General features: G+C 37.7%; 1 protein-coding gene across 13 annotated transcripts in view; it reads left to right on the top strand.

Annotated features, from left to right (window-relative positions):
• PTPRM (protein tyrosine phosphatase receptor type M) overlaps positions 1-17,431 on the top strand; it is a 511,840-nt gene that overhangs the window by 284,111 nt on the left and 210,298 nt on the right. For all 13 annotated transcript variants that reach the window (XM_052787185.1, XM_052787177.1, XM_052787176.1 and 10 more), the window contains 2 exons: positions 1,877-2,078; positions 7,175-7,277. In XM_052787185.1, the coding sequence (XP_052643145.1) occupies positions 1,877-2,078; positions 7,175-7,277 (305 nt within the window). The remainder of the gene's footprint in view (positions 1-1,876; positions 2,079-7,174; positions 7,278-17,431) is intronic.

The raw sequence follows: 17,431 nt of genomic DNA, 5'->3' as shown, positions 1-17,431 counted from the left end.
TTCATCTAAATTTGATAAAAATAGTCAATATCCAGTGAGAAAATGACCCTCATGCCCTTTTTTTTTTTCATCAGTGCAAAGCTGAACTGGCATTAGCAATGGTAGACATAACAAATTAGTTTAAAAAAAAAAGTAGGAACAGTCTTTCAAGTAGGAGTGAAGTACAGAAACAGTGCAAGTTCATTTTAACCAGACAAAACACTTCTTTTCTTATTTCCATGTGTTCTGCATGGTCCATGGAAGAACTTATTTCATTAGGGAACACCAGCCACTTAGCTATCTAATAACTAAACACTGCAAAAAATTTATAAGAATCTAACATAAACTGCAGATTCTCCAATGGCCTGGTATTATTTTGAATAAAACTTAAGTGAGATTTTGGAAAATACAGTTAAGAATCATAGAAATATAGAAAAGAGAGTGAAAGGGAACTGCAATATTCATGTATCTGTGGCAAAACAGGATCAGCTGTATATAAAACATAGTTGTGATGTAGTTGTCTAACCTGTCTCTTAAAATCTCCAAAAAAAGTTATGACCCACTCTCCCACAAGCAGACGTAACAACACTTACCATCAGAAAGGGAGATTCTTTTGTGCAATATGTAACCTTAATTTCTTTACTGATAAAAGTTCAGATATTTGGTAGTGTAATCTTCTTCTGTCTTCTGTTATAATTAGAAGGGTTAGTTGAGTGGTTTTTAAGGCACTTTCAGTTTAATTTATGGATGAGGAGTTGTAGAGGATCTGCCTATATCTACCAAAATAATGTTTGGGTTTATCTAGATGGTATCAAAGTTTTTATTACTAATTTTCAGCACTTTATTGATGTTATATCAGATAGGCCATATAAAAATCAATTTTCATTAAGTCAGATGTTTTAGGAAATTGCAAGCATTTAAGGTGTGTAATGCCAACACTTAGATGTTTCTATGTATTGTTTTGTGTGTCATTAATTATAATGATGTGGAATAAATATAGCAAAAAGAATGTCAATTACGACTTTATATGATAAGCATGTTGGAATTATTCACATACAAATGAAACTGTAAAAGTAAAAAGGAGGGATGAATCTTTTTTCTTTTTAATTTTTTAGTGGATTTCTTATTTTTAAATTCTCATTACAGTGCATGGAAATTAGTAATTAATAGAAGAAATCTGGATCAAGTTTTACTGTGAACTTATATTAACACTTCCAATGAAAACTAAAAATACTTTTCGAATCAAAGAAGGAACTGAGGATACAATATACACTCTGCATATATTACCTAACATTTTATCTCTCCTTTCCTCCAACTGAGAATCTGACCTAGGTACAATATAATAACCTGAAAAATTCCAAATTAGCAATTACAATAGCTAAGCTTCAGACTAAAATATAAGCTTTACCCACTTTCTCAAAAATTTGCCTTAAGCTGCCCTTATCATCTTTTACGGATAATCTTATTCAGAGCAAAGTGTAATTATAGTGAAGTCAGCTGGAACTGGGGGCTACACCTTCTGTTATTCACTTATCTGTTTTACCTGGTTGTTTTGGTTTTCTTATTGTTGCTGATCAAAACTAACAGTAAGATGAATTGAAAAAATGACACTCTTAAAGCCAGCATCTTGAAGGAATTAATGTAAGCCTGAACCCATCCTTTAGAGTTGTAATCTAGCTGCCTCTAAGTCTCTGTATCTATAAAAGTAATAACTCATACCAGTTATGGCTGAGTTTCTGTGTCCCTTCTTGGGATTCGGGATTTGAAGAATATAAGAGAGTAAGATAGCTTATCATAAAATGTCTGACAGTGCATACATCAGAAGGGTTTACTGGACAAAGATGCAATCTCTGTCCCTCTGCTGAAGGCAGTTTATAACTTTCTTATTCTTTTACAGATCACCTACAAAGCAGTCAGTTCCTTTGACCCAGAAATAGATTTATCCAATCAAAGTGGACGAGTCTCAAAGCTAGGGAATGAAACGCACTATCTCTTTTTTGGACTGTATCCTGGCACTACCTACTCTTTTACCATCAGAGCCAGCACAGCTAAAGGCTTTGGACCTCCAATCACAAATCAGTTCACCACTAAAATATCAGGTACTTGATTGAAGAATATTATTGTTTGCTTATGATAATGACATGGGTAATTCTTTTGTTATTTACTTGTTCTTCAGGATTTAGCAAGCAACAAATCGAAACAGTAAAATATATGTTCATCCATGAAGATAACAAAGTGACATATATTAATGTATCTGAAAAACTTCAAAGTGCTTAAATATCAGCTAGTACTTTGAAATTCCTGTTCACAACTGTAACTTATCACCCAAGAAACCCTATGAATTATGTGCCTGCAGTCAGTGCCAGCTGCTGTTGCAACATTTAGTGTAGGGTTTTTTGGACATGAGGAGGAAGGTTTCATTCAGAGCTTAGTCAGCCTTGACATGATTCTAAATTAGTACCATAACGGTGCTGGAAAATATCTTTAATGAGCCATGAACAATTGAGAGTAAAGCAGAAATACTGTATGTCTAGTGCTCACTTAGGAAGCGTAGCTAACTGCCAGCCTGCATATGTTCCTAGCAGGCATGTGGACTGAAGTGGATATGAAACCGTATTAGACAAGAACATCAAGACTAGTGGTTTTCAGATAACAGCAGCATGACTCTGTCACTTCTGCAGATCCATGAACAATATTTTAAAGCCCTCCCAGAGGAAGAGGAACACTTCATTTCTCTAGCTGATGGGATGCAGTATTATTACATCCTCTAAAATGCTTATGTAATTGATGACAAAATGTTTTGCAAAGTTGCAGTTGAAATCCCTTTACTCTTTACTTCTCTACATTGTTCCTGGGAATTAAACTGACAGTTCAACCATGGCCCCTTGATAACATTTATAGAAAATTGCCTTATCTATTTGTGGTCAACTGTGCTTTTCAGAAAGGATAAAGGAAGTATTTGGGTACAAAATCTTCTTTCTTTTTTACTCTCATTCTGTGTAATTTTCCCCATCACTCATTTTCTGTCCTCACTGGAATGAAAAGAAGTAATAAGTATTAATCAGAAATAGAGCAATTTCTTTTTTCTTATTATAGGAAAGGGTGGTTAATGCAAGGTGGAAGTTATTGCCAATAGAGATGTTTGTAGAGAAAAAAAAAAAGTTGTTAATTTTCAAGTTGGAAAATTACTCTTTATAGACAGTTAAACATAATTAACACTGATCCGTAAAGATGGGGTTCATTTTCCATCCCCTTTCCTATACTGAGCAGAAACCTTCTCTGTCAGAAATCAATTTCTGACACAGCAAAACTTGATATGAGTTAGGATGGCAGAATCAGCCCTTATTAGAGTGAGGAAAGAAGACTATTGAGAGTGAATGAGTATCTGGATACTTGGGAATAGTGCTGGATCTTAAATTGTTGTTTTCTAAATTTGATATGCCACCAACTAGAATTCAGTACTGTGAACAGACATTGCGGGCATGCTTGAGATTGAAGCTAACCTCCAAGCTACCATGTGGTGAGGTTCTGCAAGCTGTCTTGTCTGCACCCCATTCTCTCATTACTTCATGTTACTACTACTAACAGGGAATGTTTATGACTTGTTCATGCATAGTTAAAGCCAGTCTCTTGATGAATTTAAAATAGAAGCAAAATGCATGCATTTCTTAATACCACTGAAATATCACAACTGAAATTTTAGCTGTTGAATATGGTACCCTCTTTGCAGTGCTATTGGCCTGTGATCTCATTGTCTCACTGTAAGGCTCTGAGGCTCTTGATGAGGCCAGTGCTCTCCATTTTGGAGAGATGTGAAACAAAACTGCTGAACGTTTATAGATGAAAGGTTTCACTATTTTTTAGAACAGATGAGGTGGCAACAGTGCTTTCTGACCAGTTTCCGAATTGAGTCATTACATTTTACTTTGTCTAACTCTAGACTGCATTTTCATCTGAATAAAATACTCTTTAATTTCCTGTCTTAAGTGTTTGAGTAGTACTGTTCTGTGTTGTAAATAGTTGCCATGTTTCATTCTACAGTTATGTGATTGGCACTGATGGATTAAGTGATCTGTATGTAAATACGTATTACCAAAAGCAGAGCTTGTAGCAGTGCATGCTATCAAAATAGATGGGCACTCTATTAGAAGACTGTTTTCTGTTGCATATAACTTTGTGAAAAGTCAGCTATGCAGGCTGAAATTTTGTATTCTGCCTTTCATACTAAGAAGAATTTCATCCATTTCAGGAACATGGCTGACGTCATGAAAAATTCTGGTGACCAATACATTACTGAATTGCTTTCAGACAGGGATTTAAATATTTAGCAAGAAGAGAGACATTACTCTGAGCCATCACTCTGAAAATCTCTCCAGATTTGGGCAATTTGTAAATGTTGCAGTTTGCACACAAATGGTGGAAACTTGACAGAACTGAGCAGGGAATGTCACCATAGATGCCGTACTCACTAAACAGATTTAAGTTCTCCAAGCTTTTAGAGCCTTGCCCATGTGTTTGTCAACTCAGTGTCGTCCAACACAGATAGAGAGTCTCTAAGGGCCTTACCTTTTAGTGCATCTGAGCTTTCTGCTGCTGAAGACCAGGGTGTGCAGTTGCAAAAACTGTGAAGGAAGAGTATCTCCTGTTTTCTCTGTTTATTGATAAGCTCCTTCTTTACGTGTGGGCAGTATGGAGGAGGAAGAGTCCTAACCTAGACAGGAGAAGAGTGGAAGAAAAGATAACGTCCAAGTGTCTGTGGAGAAGAGAAAAAGGAACCAGGACTAAAAGGCGGGACTGTGAGAACCACACCTCATATCCTGGACAGGAAAACAATTTTGGTGGAGGGAGACTAAGATTAGTAAAGACTGCAAGTAGGGACCTAGGAGTCATAAGTTAGGAAGAGTACAAGACTTGTTAAAATGCGGACAGGAGACCGAGGGTGAGAAATGACACTCACTGTGTTCCGAAAACATTCAGAGTTCATACAGCTTTTTGGAGATGCAGTTACTCTGTGCTTCCCTTATTTTCAGGATGGTCAACTTGAGAATGGGGCATTATGTGAACAAGTTCTGGATATTCAAAACTGCAAAACTGAAATATGTGAAACTTGTGTCTGAATCTTTGAAGTACTGTGTAATACTATGCCTTTAGGCTTCTCAAAGTGGGTACCCAAATTGCTTAAAATGATTAGTCTAAATGTTTGTGCCTTATATCCAGGACTGTAAACAGAATAAAACCCTCTCAGCTTACAAGGAGGTTTTTGAAGATTTTTTTTTTTATTTATGAAGCATTTCAAAACTGGTGAATATCAATGAAAAGCAGTGACGATGTTGTTGTTTTCACAGAAGACTGAAGAGTTGTGGGCAAAAGTGTTAATGCAATCCTTACTTGGATATACAGGGCAATATGGATAAAGGAGAGAGAAGTTCATATACCTTTCAAGTAAATGCAGCTTCTACTGGGAACGTCAAAAGGATTGGAAAATACACTTGAAGGAAAGACTTGCGTTGTTGGAGCTATTTAATTTGCTAGAGGAGCGTAGAGGTTGATATTATCTGTATGTGGAGCATGATATACTCTGAGTAACTTCCATCAGTATGGTACACAAAGTATCCACTGGCTGGAAGATGAAGCTAAACAAATTGAGATGCCAAATAGGTCTCCACGTTCAAAATGAAGTATAATTAGCCATTGGAAGAACCTGCTAAAGAAAAGATCTTTTCCCCCACCAAATGTATTTTCTTTTTCAAGCAGGAGTTAGTTTAGGGAAGTTCACTGCCCTGCATTATTCCTGTGGTCAGAAAAGATCATTGCAATGACGACTTTTTGATTCTATAGCCTTTAAATCTGTTAATTTTGTATCATCATTAACAACTGGGCAATAAGAATACAACAGACTGCTAAACAACCAATTAAGCAAGCAGCCTTCCATCCAATATAATGATAAAAATGTGACTAGATGATAGCACTGAAAAAAGTAGCAACAGTAAAAGACAATAACTGAGGCATTGTTTGTTTTAATCACAACTGTAATTCCTTAAGGAAGACAAAGTTTGCAAAAGTGCTGTTCAGTGTGGCTTCAAACTAAGATAAGCTCTCATGGTGATAATCCTGCTTCATTATTGTAAATTATGTCTGTGGTGGACAATAGACCCGGGACAGTTACAGCACTAGTTAAAATTCCAGTAATGACAAATTCTGAGAGTGCATTCTAATACCACTTACATACCAAGAAAGCTGGACTCAGTTTCAAAAACTATAGGCACTTCAGCATGTGCATTTGCAGATACTCTTCTTGAGATAACTTTTCATTTCCAAGTCATGGATTCTCAATACTTTCTGCAACCTTACTCTTACTAGCATCTGTTTCCTGTCTTGAAATTGGCAGTGAGCTGGGATTTCTTTGATTTTGATTTTTTTTTTTTTTTGCTTGTCGTGGTTTAACCTCAGCTGGCAACTAAGCACAATGCAGCCGCTCAGTCACTCTCCCCCACCCAGTGCGATGGGGGAGAGAATCAGAAAAAAAAAAGGAAAACTCGTGGGTTGAGATAAATACCCACAGGACAGAAAGGAAGGTGGTGGTGATGATGATGATGATGATGATGATAAAAAACAACCAATAATAATAAAATAAAATTGGAATATACAAAACAAGTGATGCACGATGCAATTGCTCACCACTCGCTGACCAATGTCCAGTTAGTCCCCGAGCAGCGATCCGTGCCCTCCCTGGCAAACTCCCCCCATGACATCCCATGGTATGGAATACCTCTTTGGCCAGTTTGGGTCAGCTGTCCTGGCTGTGTCCCCTCCCAACTTCTTGTGCCCCTCCAGCCTTCTTGCTGGCTGGGCATGAGAAACTGAAGAATCCTTGACTTAGTCTAAACACTACTTAGCAACAAGTAAAACCATCAGTCTGTTACCAACATTATTCTCATACTAAATCCAAAATATAACACTATACCAGCTACTAGGAAGAAAATTAACTCTATCCCAGCTGAAACCAGGACACTGCTGAAGTTATTTTAAGCGTTGTCTCACACTTATGTTGTAACAGAAAGCATCTTAGACCTATAATATGTTTTTTATATTTGAAGAAGTCTTTAAAATTACCTATTCAAATAAAGGTACAGCTCTTGAAAGAAGAAATACAGGAATAATTATTATTTTTGCCTCTTTTCTTTTCTTATTCTAGCACCCTCTATGCCACCATATGAACTTGAAACACCTTTGAATCAAACTGACAGCACTGTGACAGTATTGCTGAAACCTGCACAGAGCAGAGGCGCTCCTGTCAGGTACTGGGGGAAAAATCTTTATGAAATTAAAACCAAATTGATTAATTTCTTGAACATGTTTTCTGGGGATTTTCTACACAGCAATCAGTGTCTAAATTCATGTCTGTATTAGCTCTAATTAAATTAAATAACTGAAGAAAATGAAAGTGCTTTGATGTTGAGTGTTTGTGTATTGTTTAAAGGATTTGATCCAGATGCAAGTGGCTTGTTCTTTGAAGATAAGGAACAAAGCCATAGTTCTGTTGTGTGGGTGGCTTCTTTAAGGTAATTGCTTACTGCAGTGTTATAAGTTCAAGGGCATATCATTTTTTATGCTGAGCTACTGTCTTTAATATTCACTTTTCTTGTTTACTTCACAGATTTAAGATAATCAACCCTTAGTAAGTAAGTTAGCCAATTTAAACAATATGTACTGTAACATTCATAAAGTATTTACATTTAATTGACTGTGACAGCAGAAATAGAAAAAAAAATCAACCTGGAAAACCAATAGCTCAGATTCTTTAGTGTTATATAGTACCCATTAATGAATTTCCAATTTGCAGAGGTTTATTTCACCGCCAGATACACGGTACTAAGTCCTTCATTGATTAGAATAAAAGATGCCTGCTTATCAGTGAAGAAAACAGAGGAATGATTAGATTATTTTGAATGAGAACCAGTAATGAGCTCAATGCTCTGAATAATTGAAAATAAAATACAGGTGAGAGAAATACAGATTTTTCAGAGGTTTAGAATGTTTTTCCTTTTGGCTAATCATGTATCATCAAAAATGGTTAATTCTTTTGTTTCTGTAGGAAGAGTTTCCACCTATAGTGAATGACTATCAATAATTTTCATTGTGATGCTAAGGTTTTTGGTAATTCTGTTTGTCTGGGAAATACGGATCTGGTATGCTCGTATAGGCGTGAATGAAAATAAATGTTCTTTGGGTTTCTTCAGAATATTCAATGTTTCATATAATTAGCTTTTTTTACTGTGCAACATATTCATTGTTGCATTATATATTATATGTATCTAGGTCTGCATTTAGGAAATGCCATCCTGTTGGTCATTTAGACAACTTTTTAAAAAGAAAATGTAACACTTTGGGGAAGTCTGAACCAGCTGAGAAAAAAACAAATTAAATAAAGCAGATTTAATGAAACTGTTTGATTTAGCAGATTAGATTAGAAACAGAATGATTTGATGTTTCTCTTACTTTCTCTCACAAAGCTATAGCGTAGTCCTTCTGAATTCAAGCATCTGGATCAAAATAATACCACTTGGAGTCATTGTTGTTTAAAGACAAATGTATTAGACCATTAGTAAAAAAACAGTTTCATTCCTTTTATCTGCATCATGAACTAAACATGATTGACTCCTGTAGCAGTAGTGACACATCAGAAACTTCACTGACAGTAGAAAGGAGATTAAGGCATGCCAAATAAGGGGATGAGCGGTTAGGAAAATAGGAGGAGAGATTTAAAGTAACATGAAGCTATAGAACTGACAGATGAACACACAGCAACAAATATACCAAGGTCCTTTGCAACAGGTCTTAAAATGAATGCTGACTGCAAATTCACAATGTAAGTACTGAGTGAAGCAGAGTGAAAATGAAAGTAAGAATTTCTTCATACTTTTATCATTTTATTGTGCATTACTCACAAGCACACTGTCATTGCATAGCTTGCAGAACACATTCTGCATATGGATTTTATCATCTTAATCTGTATTCATTGGATGTTAAAAGTTTAGACATACTTCATTTATGCACACTACTAAGCAAGATGCATTGTCTGTTGATTCTGCTACAACTATCAGCTTGGTTAATGCAGATTTTTGAAACTGCATTAAACTTGCAGTGTAAATGATTGTTGTTATATTGATCAACACATCAACCATGTCACATAAAATTCTGTAATTCCTGAGATGGATAAGGAGAGCACAAATTCTACCATTCAAGTCAACAAAGCTAATACCTGAGGTCATTCAGAATTCCAGCTTTTTTCTGTGATTAAATTCTTTTTGTCTACTTAAATATGAAAAATCCCAATATCTTATACCTTATTTAGAATCCACATACAACCACCACAGCATAAAAGGAGAGAAGGGGCAATGCTGATTGTTTAAATATTGATTCAAAAAGCAGACTTTATAGAAATGTTCAGGAAGCTCTGTTTACAATGATAAAGTACAGGTTAATCATGAAGGCCAAATGGCATTCCAGGTTGTTTTAGTATTCATAAGACTGGACATGATTAAAATGTATTTTGTCAGAGTTTTAATATGACAAATACTGCTTGCTTTGTCTTCAATTTCAGATCCAGCGTGTTTTATGGCTGTTGCTGTGTTTATTTCAAGGAGATTATTTTGGAATTATGTATGTTTAAAGCAGTAATGCATTCAGTAATGATGAATGTATGCACTTCTTTAACAGCTGGCTAAGCTATTTTGATTTTTAGAATGATTGTAATTTGCAAGGCTTTTTTTTTAGTTTAAGATGATGGCTCTGTGGAAATTGTCTAATATATGTCTTATTGTGGATACTCTCTTTTTTCAAAGAAATGTGTATGTAAGAGTCAGTAAAGTTTTAAAGAATTTGCATAAAAAGCATACAAATGCAAATATTTTTTCAATGAGGACTCTTCAACATCTGTTGAGGAACTTAATCTTCCAAGGCAGTATTGTTTGTACCATTTACTTCTTCAGGGCAGGTTAGCCTAAAGTTTAGAAGACCCTGGGGCCAAATTGTCTGCAGGTACATAGATTGGTTAGTTCCATATACTTCAGCTAAGGAATGCTAATTTATTGCAAAGATCTGGCTCATACACAGAAATGAAAAATGTAATGCTCAGTGACTGCATGTATTTAGCGTTATTTATATATTCTTCTATGTTAGAAAGAGCTTTAGATTGTTTGCTGCATGCCATTATAAAAGGTTCTTGTGACCTTCTCTGGAAAAGTTTTCCTGCAAGCTTTTAGCTTCAGTGGGGAGAAGCAAGTTTTCTTTGTCACATAGATTTCCATTCAGTTTTGCTATGATAAAGGTTGAGTGTTGCCACTGCTTTTATCTCACTTACATAATCAGCAAAATGCTGTCACCATACCACCCTCCTCCTGCTATTCTGTGCCACATCCTCAAAAAGCCTTAACAGTAAACATTCCAAAGATTTAGGCCCAGATAACACTGGAACCACCTGGCAATAGCAAGCAATCTAGGAGCAGCAGACTGGGGCAAGGAGCATGAAGGATAAGAAAGATGGCAAGAGTATCCAGGCTCTACTCTGCCTCCTGCTCTCATATATTACATTACAGAGTTTGGCTCAGCTGGATTTGCCCCATTAAAGCCTTCTAATCAGTTAATGGCCCATTCAGCCACCCTTCCTGCTCTTATAGGCACCACAGACAGTTGGTACTTTCCTCTTCCAGCCTAAAGTGAGAGAACAAGAGGGCCAAGCGTGTCAGCTAGCAATGCCCTGTGGATGCAATACTTGGCATTTAGGATGCCAGAGTACGTCCTGTGCTGAGTGTGTGGGATCGCTCCTGGCAGCACCTGGGGCTGCAAAGCCTAGACAGGATGAGAGGGACAGAAAGAATTACAGCAATTGCCAAGTAGTATAATTAAAGTACCTTAAAGAAAACACGCAGAAGGAAGCAAATAAACTTTGAATTATGTGAGTTGAAAGCTTAGAGTGTGCTAGAGTGAAGGCAGTCTGTGTACTCTCAATGCATCCCTTTTATCATCAGTGTGCCCACCTTCTTCAGCATACATAAATAAGAACAGCTCTACTGGGAAAATAAAGCAAACATCTCTTTACTTGAAGTGCTTAATTTTGAAACGTACTTCTAATCTCTCTTCCCTGAAGAAGTAATGTATATTATATTTCAGCCCAAAAGGCCATATTAAGTTATTAAGTATTTTGAAGTGCAGCTGAAAACTACCACAGAAATTTCAAACTACATGTTATCTAAAGTGGTAAGCATTCACTTCTACTACTTCATCAGATAAACACTTCATGATGTGTTCAAATTGTCTAAATTCCACAGAGATTTACATTACTTATTGGCCTAATCCAGACCTTTAAAGGCACCCTGTAAATACTGGGCCCGTTGTCACAGGTGGAATTAAGGCCACCTGCACATGGTCCCTGGGATAGGAACAGCATGATTCACAGGAAGATGCATGGTGTAAAGAAACCTTTGTCACCCCAAGTCCAGGGAGTGCTTCATTCGGTATGTGGCTTAGCCATTTCAACAACACTCATAGTATAATGATTCTTAAATGAATGACAGAGGACACCTAATTCCTACCCACTGACTAGCAGTAGGAAGGAGTAAATTAAATTGAGGTTGTCATCTTTGAAACACAAAGACTTGTATGTAATGCAGCAGTTCCCCACTGGAACCACCATGCACTGCACACAAAGCAGAGGTCACAATTGCCTTCCCATCCCTGCCACACACATTGCAAGGTAGGAGGATGTGTCTTAGGGCCTCGTCTCTTTCATTCAGCATGACTGGTGTAATGAAGATCAGTCTTTTACGTGTCTAGCCATCCCCTCTGCTATGTCACTGTGTCTACTCACTTTCTCATAGGCTGGCAGAAGGAGATTGCACTTCCTTGTGCCATGTCAGTTAGGGCACACAATACTGTTCAGAAATGGGATCATCAGAAGCCTGAGAGAGCTTTTACAGGACCCTCCAATCTGACAGACAGCCTTCCAGAGAAGCCACTACCTATCTTTATTCTTGAAACTTAGCATCTTCACAAAAACACTCAGCTGGTCAGCAGATCAGCAGATTAAATTGTTTCACTGGCAATGAAGAAATCCAAACAAAAGCTAGCAAGCTAGCCAGGCTGTTTGGAAACCTGTGGCAGATACCATTGGAACTCAAAAAGCAGCAGGGCTTTAAGCACTCTGAATACAAAAGTTTCAGGATTTTTTACATAACCTTGAAGAGACCATGGGGCACTTGCATTGCTTTTGTGAGTACATGGCAGCCACAAGGCGGGGCCTCAAAGTTGCAATCCACTTCTCAGAGAAGAACAGATACTGGTATCTCAGTCTGAGTTTCTATGCTGCACGGTAAGAGTGCAGTATTAATTCCCATGCATGAATTATGGAGGCAGACATCATGAGTATGATTATAAAGTCAGGATAAGTGAACAAATGAGTTTTGAAATGGGAGAATGCTGATTTGCACACTAAGAGACACGTTAGCATTCTGTGTGGGCAAAAACATGGCAACAGAACATGCAAATAAAAGCATTGCAATATCTGTATTTTTAGCTCTGTCCTCTCACAATTCCTACCTAGCACGTTATGTAATGCTAGCATGTTATTGTAATTTCTTTCTATTCCCAGTGACATGACATGGTAATGTAGTAATGAGAAAAAAGAAAATCTCATGTAGACACAGCTGAGAAGAGAAATATCAAAAGTGTGCATTAACCAGGGGAGATTTGGAAAGCTTCCCAATAAAATGAAAAGTGAACTTTGGCCTTTCAAGAGCTTACTGATAAAACAGTCTAGATATTTGGTGGATTTATGATAAAGAAATGGTTATGTTGAAATAATGTTACTATACATGTTAAAGTGGCATTACTAACTCACTAGTATTCTGAAACGTCATGTTCACAATACAGCCTTTTGAAATACTGTGAGACCACAAGGTCTAAAAAGCATGAAGGGAAGTTACTGTCCATTCTTTAATTTGCTTGCCACAAGCATCCTCTTTATTGTTTAAGGGTCTGTAAACATGAAGACTTGAATTGTATGCTGTAGGGTCAGCTCTTGCCTGCAAACTGTATTTCCAAATCATAGTTTTACAACCTGTAAGGCAGCCAGTAAACTTGTTTGAGGATGTCTGTGATACAGAAGGGATGGGGTTTTATTAATGCCCATAATTGTCACTTCTTTATAGCAACAAGTATAATTATTTACAGCAGAAGGGTCAATTTCAGTTTCATTGAGTGAACAGTCCAATAATTGCTTATGCTGTAAAAATGCTGTAATTCTTTTTTTGTTATGCAGTAGAACTTGTCCTTGGATTTTTACTGTGACTTCAGGTAGATTTTATGGTACATGTTGCCTGAGCATGTGTGGTGCAGCTTCACATGTCCTGCTGTCTTGTTCAGAAATTTCCGTGGTCCTTTTACTGTGACTTCTCACATAGTCCCTGGGTAAAAGAAGCATTGATTCTTGATTTCTTTAAGTAGGAATTTGTGTCACTGAGAACCCAGCATGTAATGCTATCTGTCATTTAGCAGTGTGATTAACAAAAATTAATATATGATAAATAAAGCAAGCTAGAGCAATTCCAGGATAAAAGAGAAAATAGATTGTTCTATATCTCTGAAGAGATTATTTTTCAGTTTCATAATTCACTAATACTTTCTTATGAGTTCTGGTTATAATTGACAACTGAAAAATTTGCTGCACTGTTATGAGGTTCTGATGGTTTTTTGGGGGGGGGGGTTGTAACCTTCTTTCTACATGCTGGCCTTAAGTAGGATGCAGTGGAGACCATGTCTTTGCATAATTCCTAATGATAGTATTCTCTGTATTGCTTACCTCTCCTTCTGATAGTATGGTAGTCCAGTTCAGCTAGGCTAGTTCTCTGCTAACATCCTTTGGACCACTGGGTTTTTCCAACCTCCCTGGTGAAGGCTGAACTCCAGCAGCAATTCAGCTGGTGAATCATAAACTCTTGGAACTCATACCCTGTTTTTCTGGCTCTGGACCGCCAACTTCAGTCAGAATTGATAAAACATGTTTTTCTTATATCTACTTACTAAAATGAACAGCTCAGTCATTGAGTATGCAAGGGACAGAACAGTGTCATTTTTCCATGATCCCTTTCCAAGGAATGGCTACTCAATGCTCAGCTTAGCCTACCTGAGTTCAGATGTTAGGCATGCATATTTACTAGTGATTTTTTTATGCCCTGTACCATTCTCTCTCTGTACCACTGAGACCATCTGGCTAAAAACAGTCCATGTTCATACTGCAGAGCTCCCAGGCACCATGACCACCTACAGATTACCATTTGGGAATGGGCCCTGATTCATGTCTAGAAATTTTGGGGAGAGTGGTAGCTGGCTGGTGCCAAAGCCCTGCTGGGAACCTTTCAAACCATTTAACAGGGAGGACAGTGTTGCATTTCTCTGTTCAATCTCCTGTTACACATATACCTTAGATGGATTTTAGGCAGCTCAGCATTAGCAACTCTGAGCACCAGCCTGTTCTGAAGTATCACTGTGTTCTCAGTAAACCAGTAGAAACCTCTAACTAGGAGCACAAAGTTCCTAAAGCTCCTCCTAGGCAAGTAAGAGACCTGAAGTCCTTTTTCCTTTCTCATGGGACTTTGAATGTGTTATATTTTAGATGGTCATTGAATAAGAAATAATGGACAGACTAGGGAGAGTCTCCATTTGATTAGACAGGTTCCTTCATGAATGCTGTCCTGGTTCTCTGATTCTTCTTGTATTTCTGTCTGTGTGCTAGACCAACCGCAGCAGGAGACCACAGTAACGCTGTTCAGGTGGCTGAAGGGTGGGAGCTGAAGGGTGTATGGTAAAAACCTCTCAGGTTGAAAACAATATTGAACCCTGGCCTCTAGTTTCTGAGAACATGCTCAAGTCATTAGGTTATTGTGAAAACAGCTGGCATGACTCTCACATTTCTCATGAGACAGCTCAGACATTTGTATCCTAAGCAGATGTAGACCTATACAGTAAAGCCCCAAATAAAGTGCCTTTCAGGTCTTTAAATGTAAGCATCTACTTCTGGCTGAGTTTAGGTAGTTCCTCAATTACAGGCACATTGATCACCCCATAGATACAGTATGAGAGGTACAATCCCACCTTCATCTCAGAGTAGCCCTCTGGAGTTGTAAAGAGACATATTTCTCTCTCCCACTGAGCATATAGGGGGCTCAAGTGTATTTCTGGGCACTTGGCTTGAGAGAGAGAGGTGTTTAATTTGGGGACCACAATGAAAGAGTTATGAACATTGCTGGAAGTTACCTCATTGCGTGATTTTTAAAAGTGTACTCAGTTTATACATACCTGCAAATGCAAAACAACCAGAGCACTCCTTGAAAATGTAAGAAAGAGATGCTGTTGCCCTGCATTTACTGAAATATGCCAGGGATTTGTTTTCGTTTTACCACATGCTATGGAGGGATTGAAGGAGGAGTATGTGAGTCAGCTACATTTCCCAAGTGGTTGTTGTACAGGATTATGTGGGGATGTACTTTCTGGAGACATTTTAAAGTCCTTTTCTGACAGTGTGTATCGCAGTAGCTGTATGTTAGTTGTAGCCACAGTGCTGAGTGACCCATTCTGAATTCCTGTAAAACTGTGGTTAGGAATTGTCAGGCACATATAACCCATTGCTCTCTCTGGGAGCTTTCACTGTTGATCTTACTGTGTATTATGCATGTGCGCTTCCCATATCCATAATGTCAATGTGAAATTAGATTTTCCACTGTGGCTTATCATCTCACTACAGTTCTTTTGTTTTCATGGAGGTTTGAATCTCATTGGTATTTTTGCTCTCGAGTGCTGGATGCTGAAGTGAGATGTCCAAAGTGAAAAGTATGGAGTCATTTTTAGTGATTGTTCACCCATTTGACTAAATAAGCACTCAAGTCAGTCTTGGCAGCTCATGTTGGAAGCCGTAGCTGCTTGGGCCCTGTTAGTATTGAAGCCTCAGCAATGTTGCGCATCAATCTTTATATGCTTTAGCCATGTCATATACTTTATATTTTTTGTGGTTCTTGAGATTCAGTTGCTTTTCTTTCATAAGTGTTTAAATTAACTATGTATTTTTAAGTGGCTCACAAGAGCTCTAAACCAGTGGCCATGATGTAAGTACATGTTCATTGTGCTGTATTGTGAAGTACTGAATTATCAACTGAGAGGTGACCCACTGCATGTTTTGTTTATACATATCAAATATAACATATAACACATTATAATCCATTTGGCAGTAAAAGTAGATCCTGCTTGCAGCATTGGATTGGAGTGCTGCACAGAAAATATTGAATAGCCTTCAGGATTAACCTCCTACAAATAGGATGAGACGCAAAGTTCGCATTTTATGAGCTAGTAACAAGGATGCATGTTGTAAGATAGAGGCTCATTTTTGGAAATAACAGAGGAGGAGAAAGTGTGTATTAATGGCTTGTGGTATGACTGTGAATCATCAAAACATGGCATGACTGTGAAATAGGCAAATAGACTGTACACAGCAGGAGGGGTTTCCAGCAAAGGTGACAAGCTATAAATGCTATTGTACAAGACACTGGCAGGACCTCATGTGAACTCCTGTGCCTAGTCCTGATCTACCAAGAAATACTAATTTACTAGCTCCACAGCAGCAGAGTGTTATGGCATAAATGATCAGGGAATGGGCAAACCTGTGTTACACATGGAGGGACCAAGAGAACTAGACTTGTTTCAGCCAGCCAATTAAGGCCAAGAGAAGACATGGTTGTTTTCTAAAAATACATCAGAGAAATAAACTTCAGAGAGGAAAAAGAACAATTTCAGTTCAGAGGGCATGTAAATAAACAGCTCAAATATAAAGTCTCTACCCAGGGGTGAATTGAAGCTCTGAAACAGGTACAGATATAAATGTCAGGAAGGTGGTGCTAGATAGATTTATAGAAATAATTATGAGATGTGGTATTGTGTGAGAGTTAGTCACATGGCACTGTGGTGCCAAAAGTCCCTTTTCAGTCTTCTGTACATGACAACCCCCAAAAAGCGGAAGCTCTTGTCAAGATGCTCACACAGACTAGGGTCATCTTCGTCAGGGAGCCAAAAGTCAGTGGAGTTTTTCCTATAATTTAGGTTACAACACAGAAATAACCTGTACCATTTTAATTGCCTTTTCCATAGATTCTTTGACAATGGTGCATTTTCATACTGCTGTTGGCCTTAGGATTTTTTCTTCTGGTATTGTGTTTTTTGAGCAAGTTTATACGAGCCCTTTATTCACTAGCAAACACTAAATGGCTGCATTAAAAAAGATTCTGTTAATAATACGTAAATGTATGGCAGGAGGACTGTGGTTTCCAGGACAAAGTAATTTGGGGGAAATCCTAACTCTCAGTATTAATAATATTTGATTGACCCATTCTGTGTACACTAAAGCATT

The sequence above is a fragment of the Harpia harpyja genome, chromosome 5 (assembly GCF_026419915.1).
Source record: "Harpia harpyja isolate bHarHar1 chromosome 5, bHarHar1 primary haplotype, whole genome shotgun sequence".
Taxonomy (NCBI): domain Eukaryota; kingdom Metazoa; phylum Chordata; class Aves; order Accipitriformes; family Accipitridae; genus Harpia; species Harpia harpyja.
The sequence above is the reverse complement of the archived record's forward strand: the minus strand, read 5'-3'. Positions and strand labels throughout refer to the sequence as shown.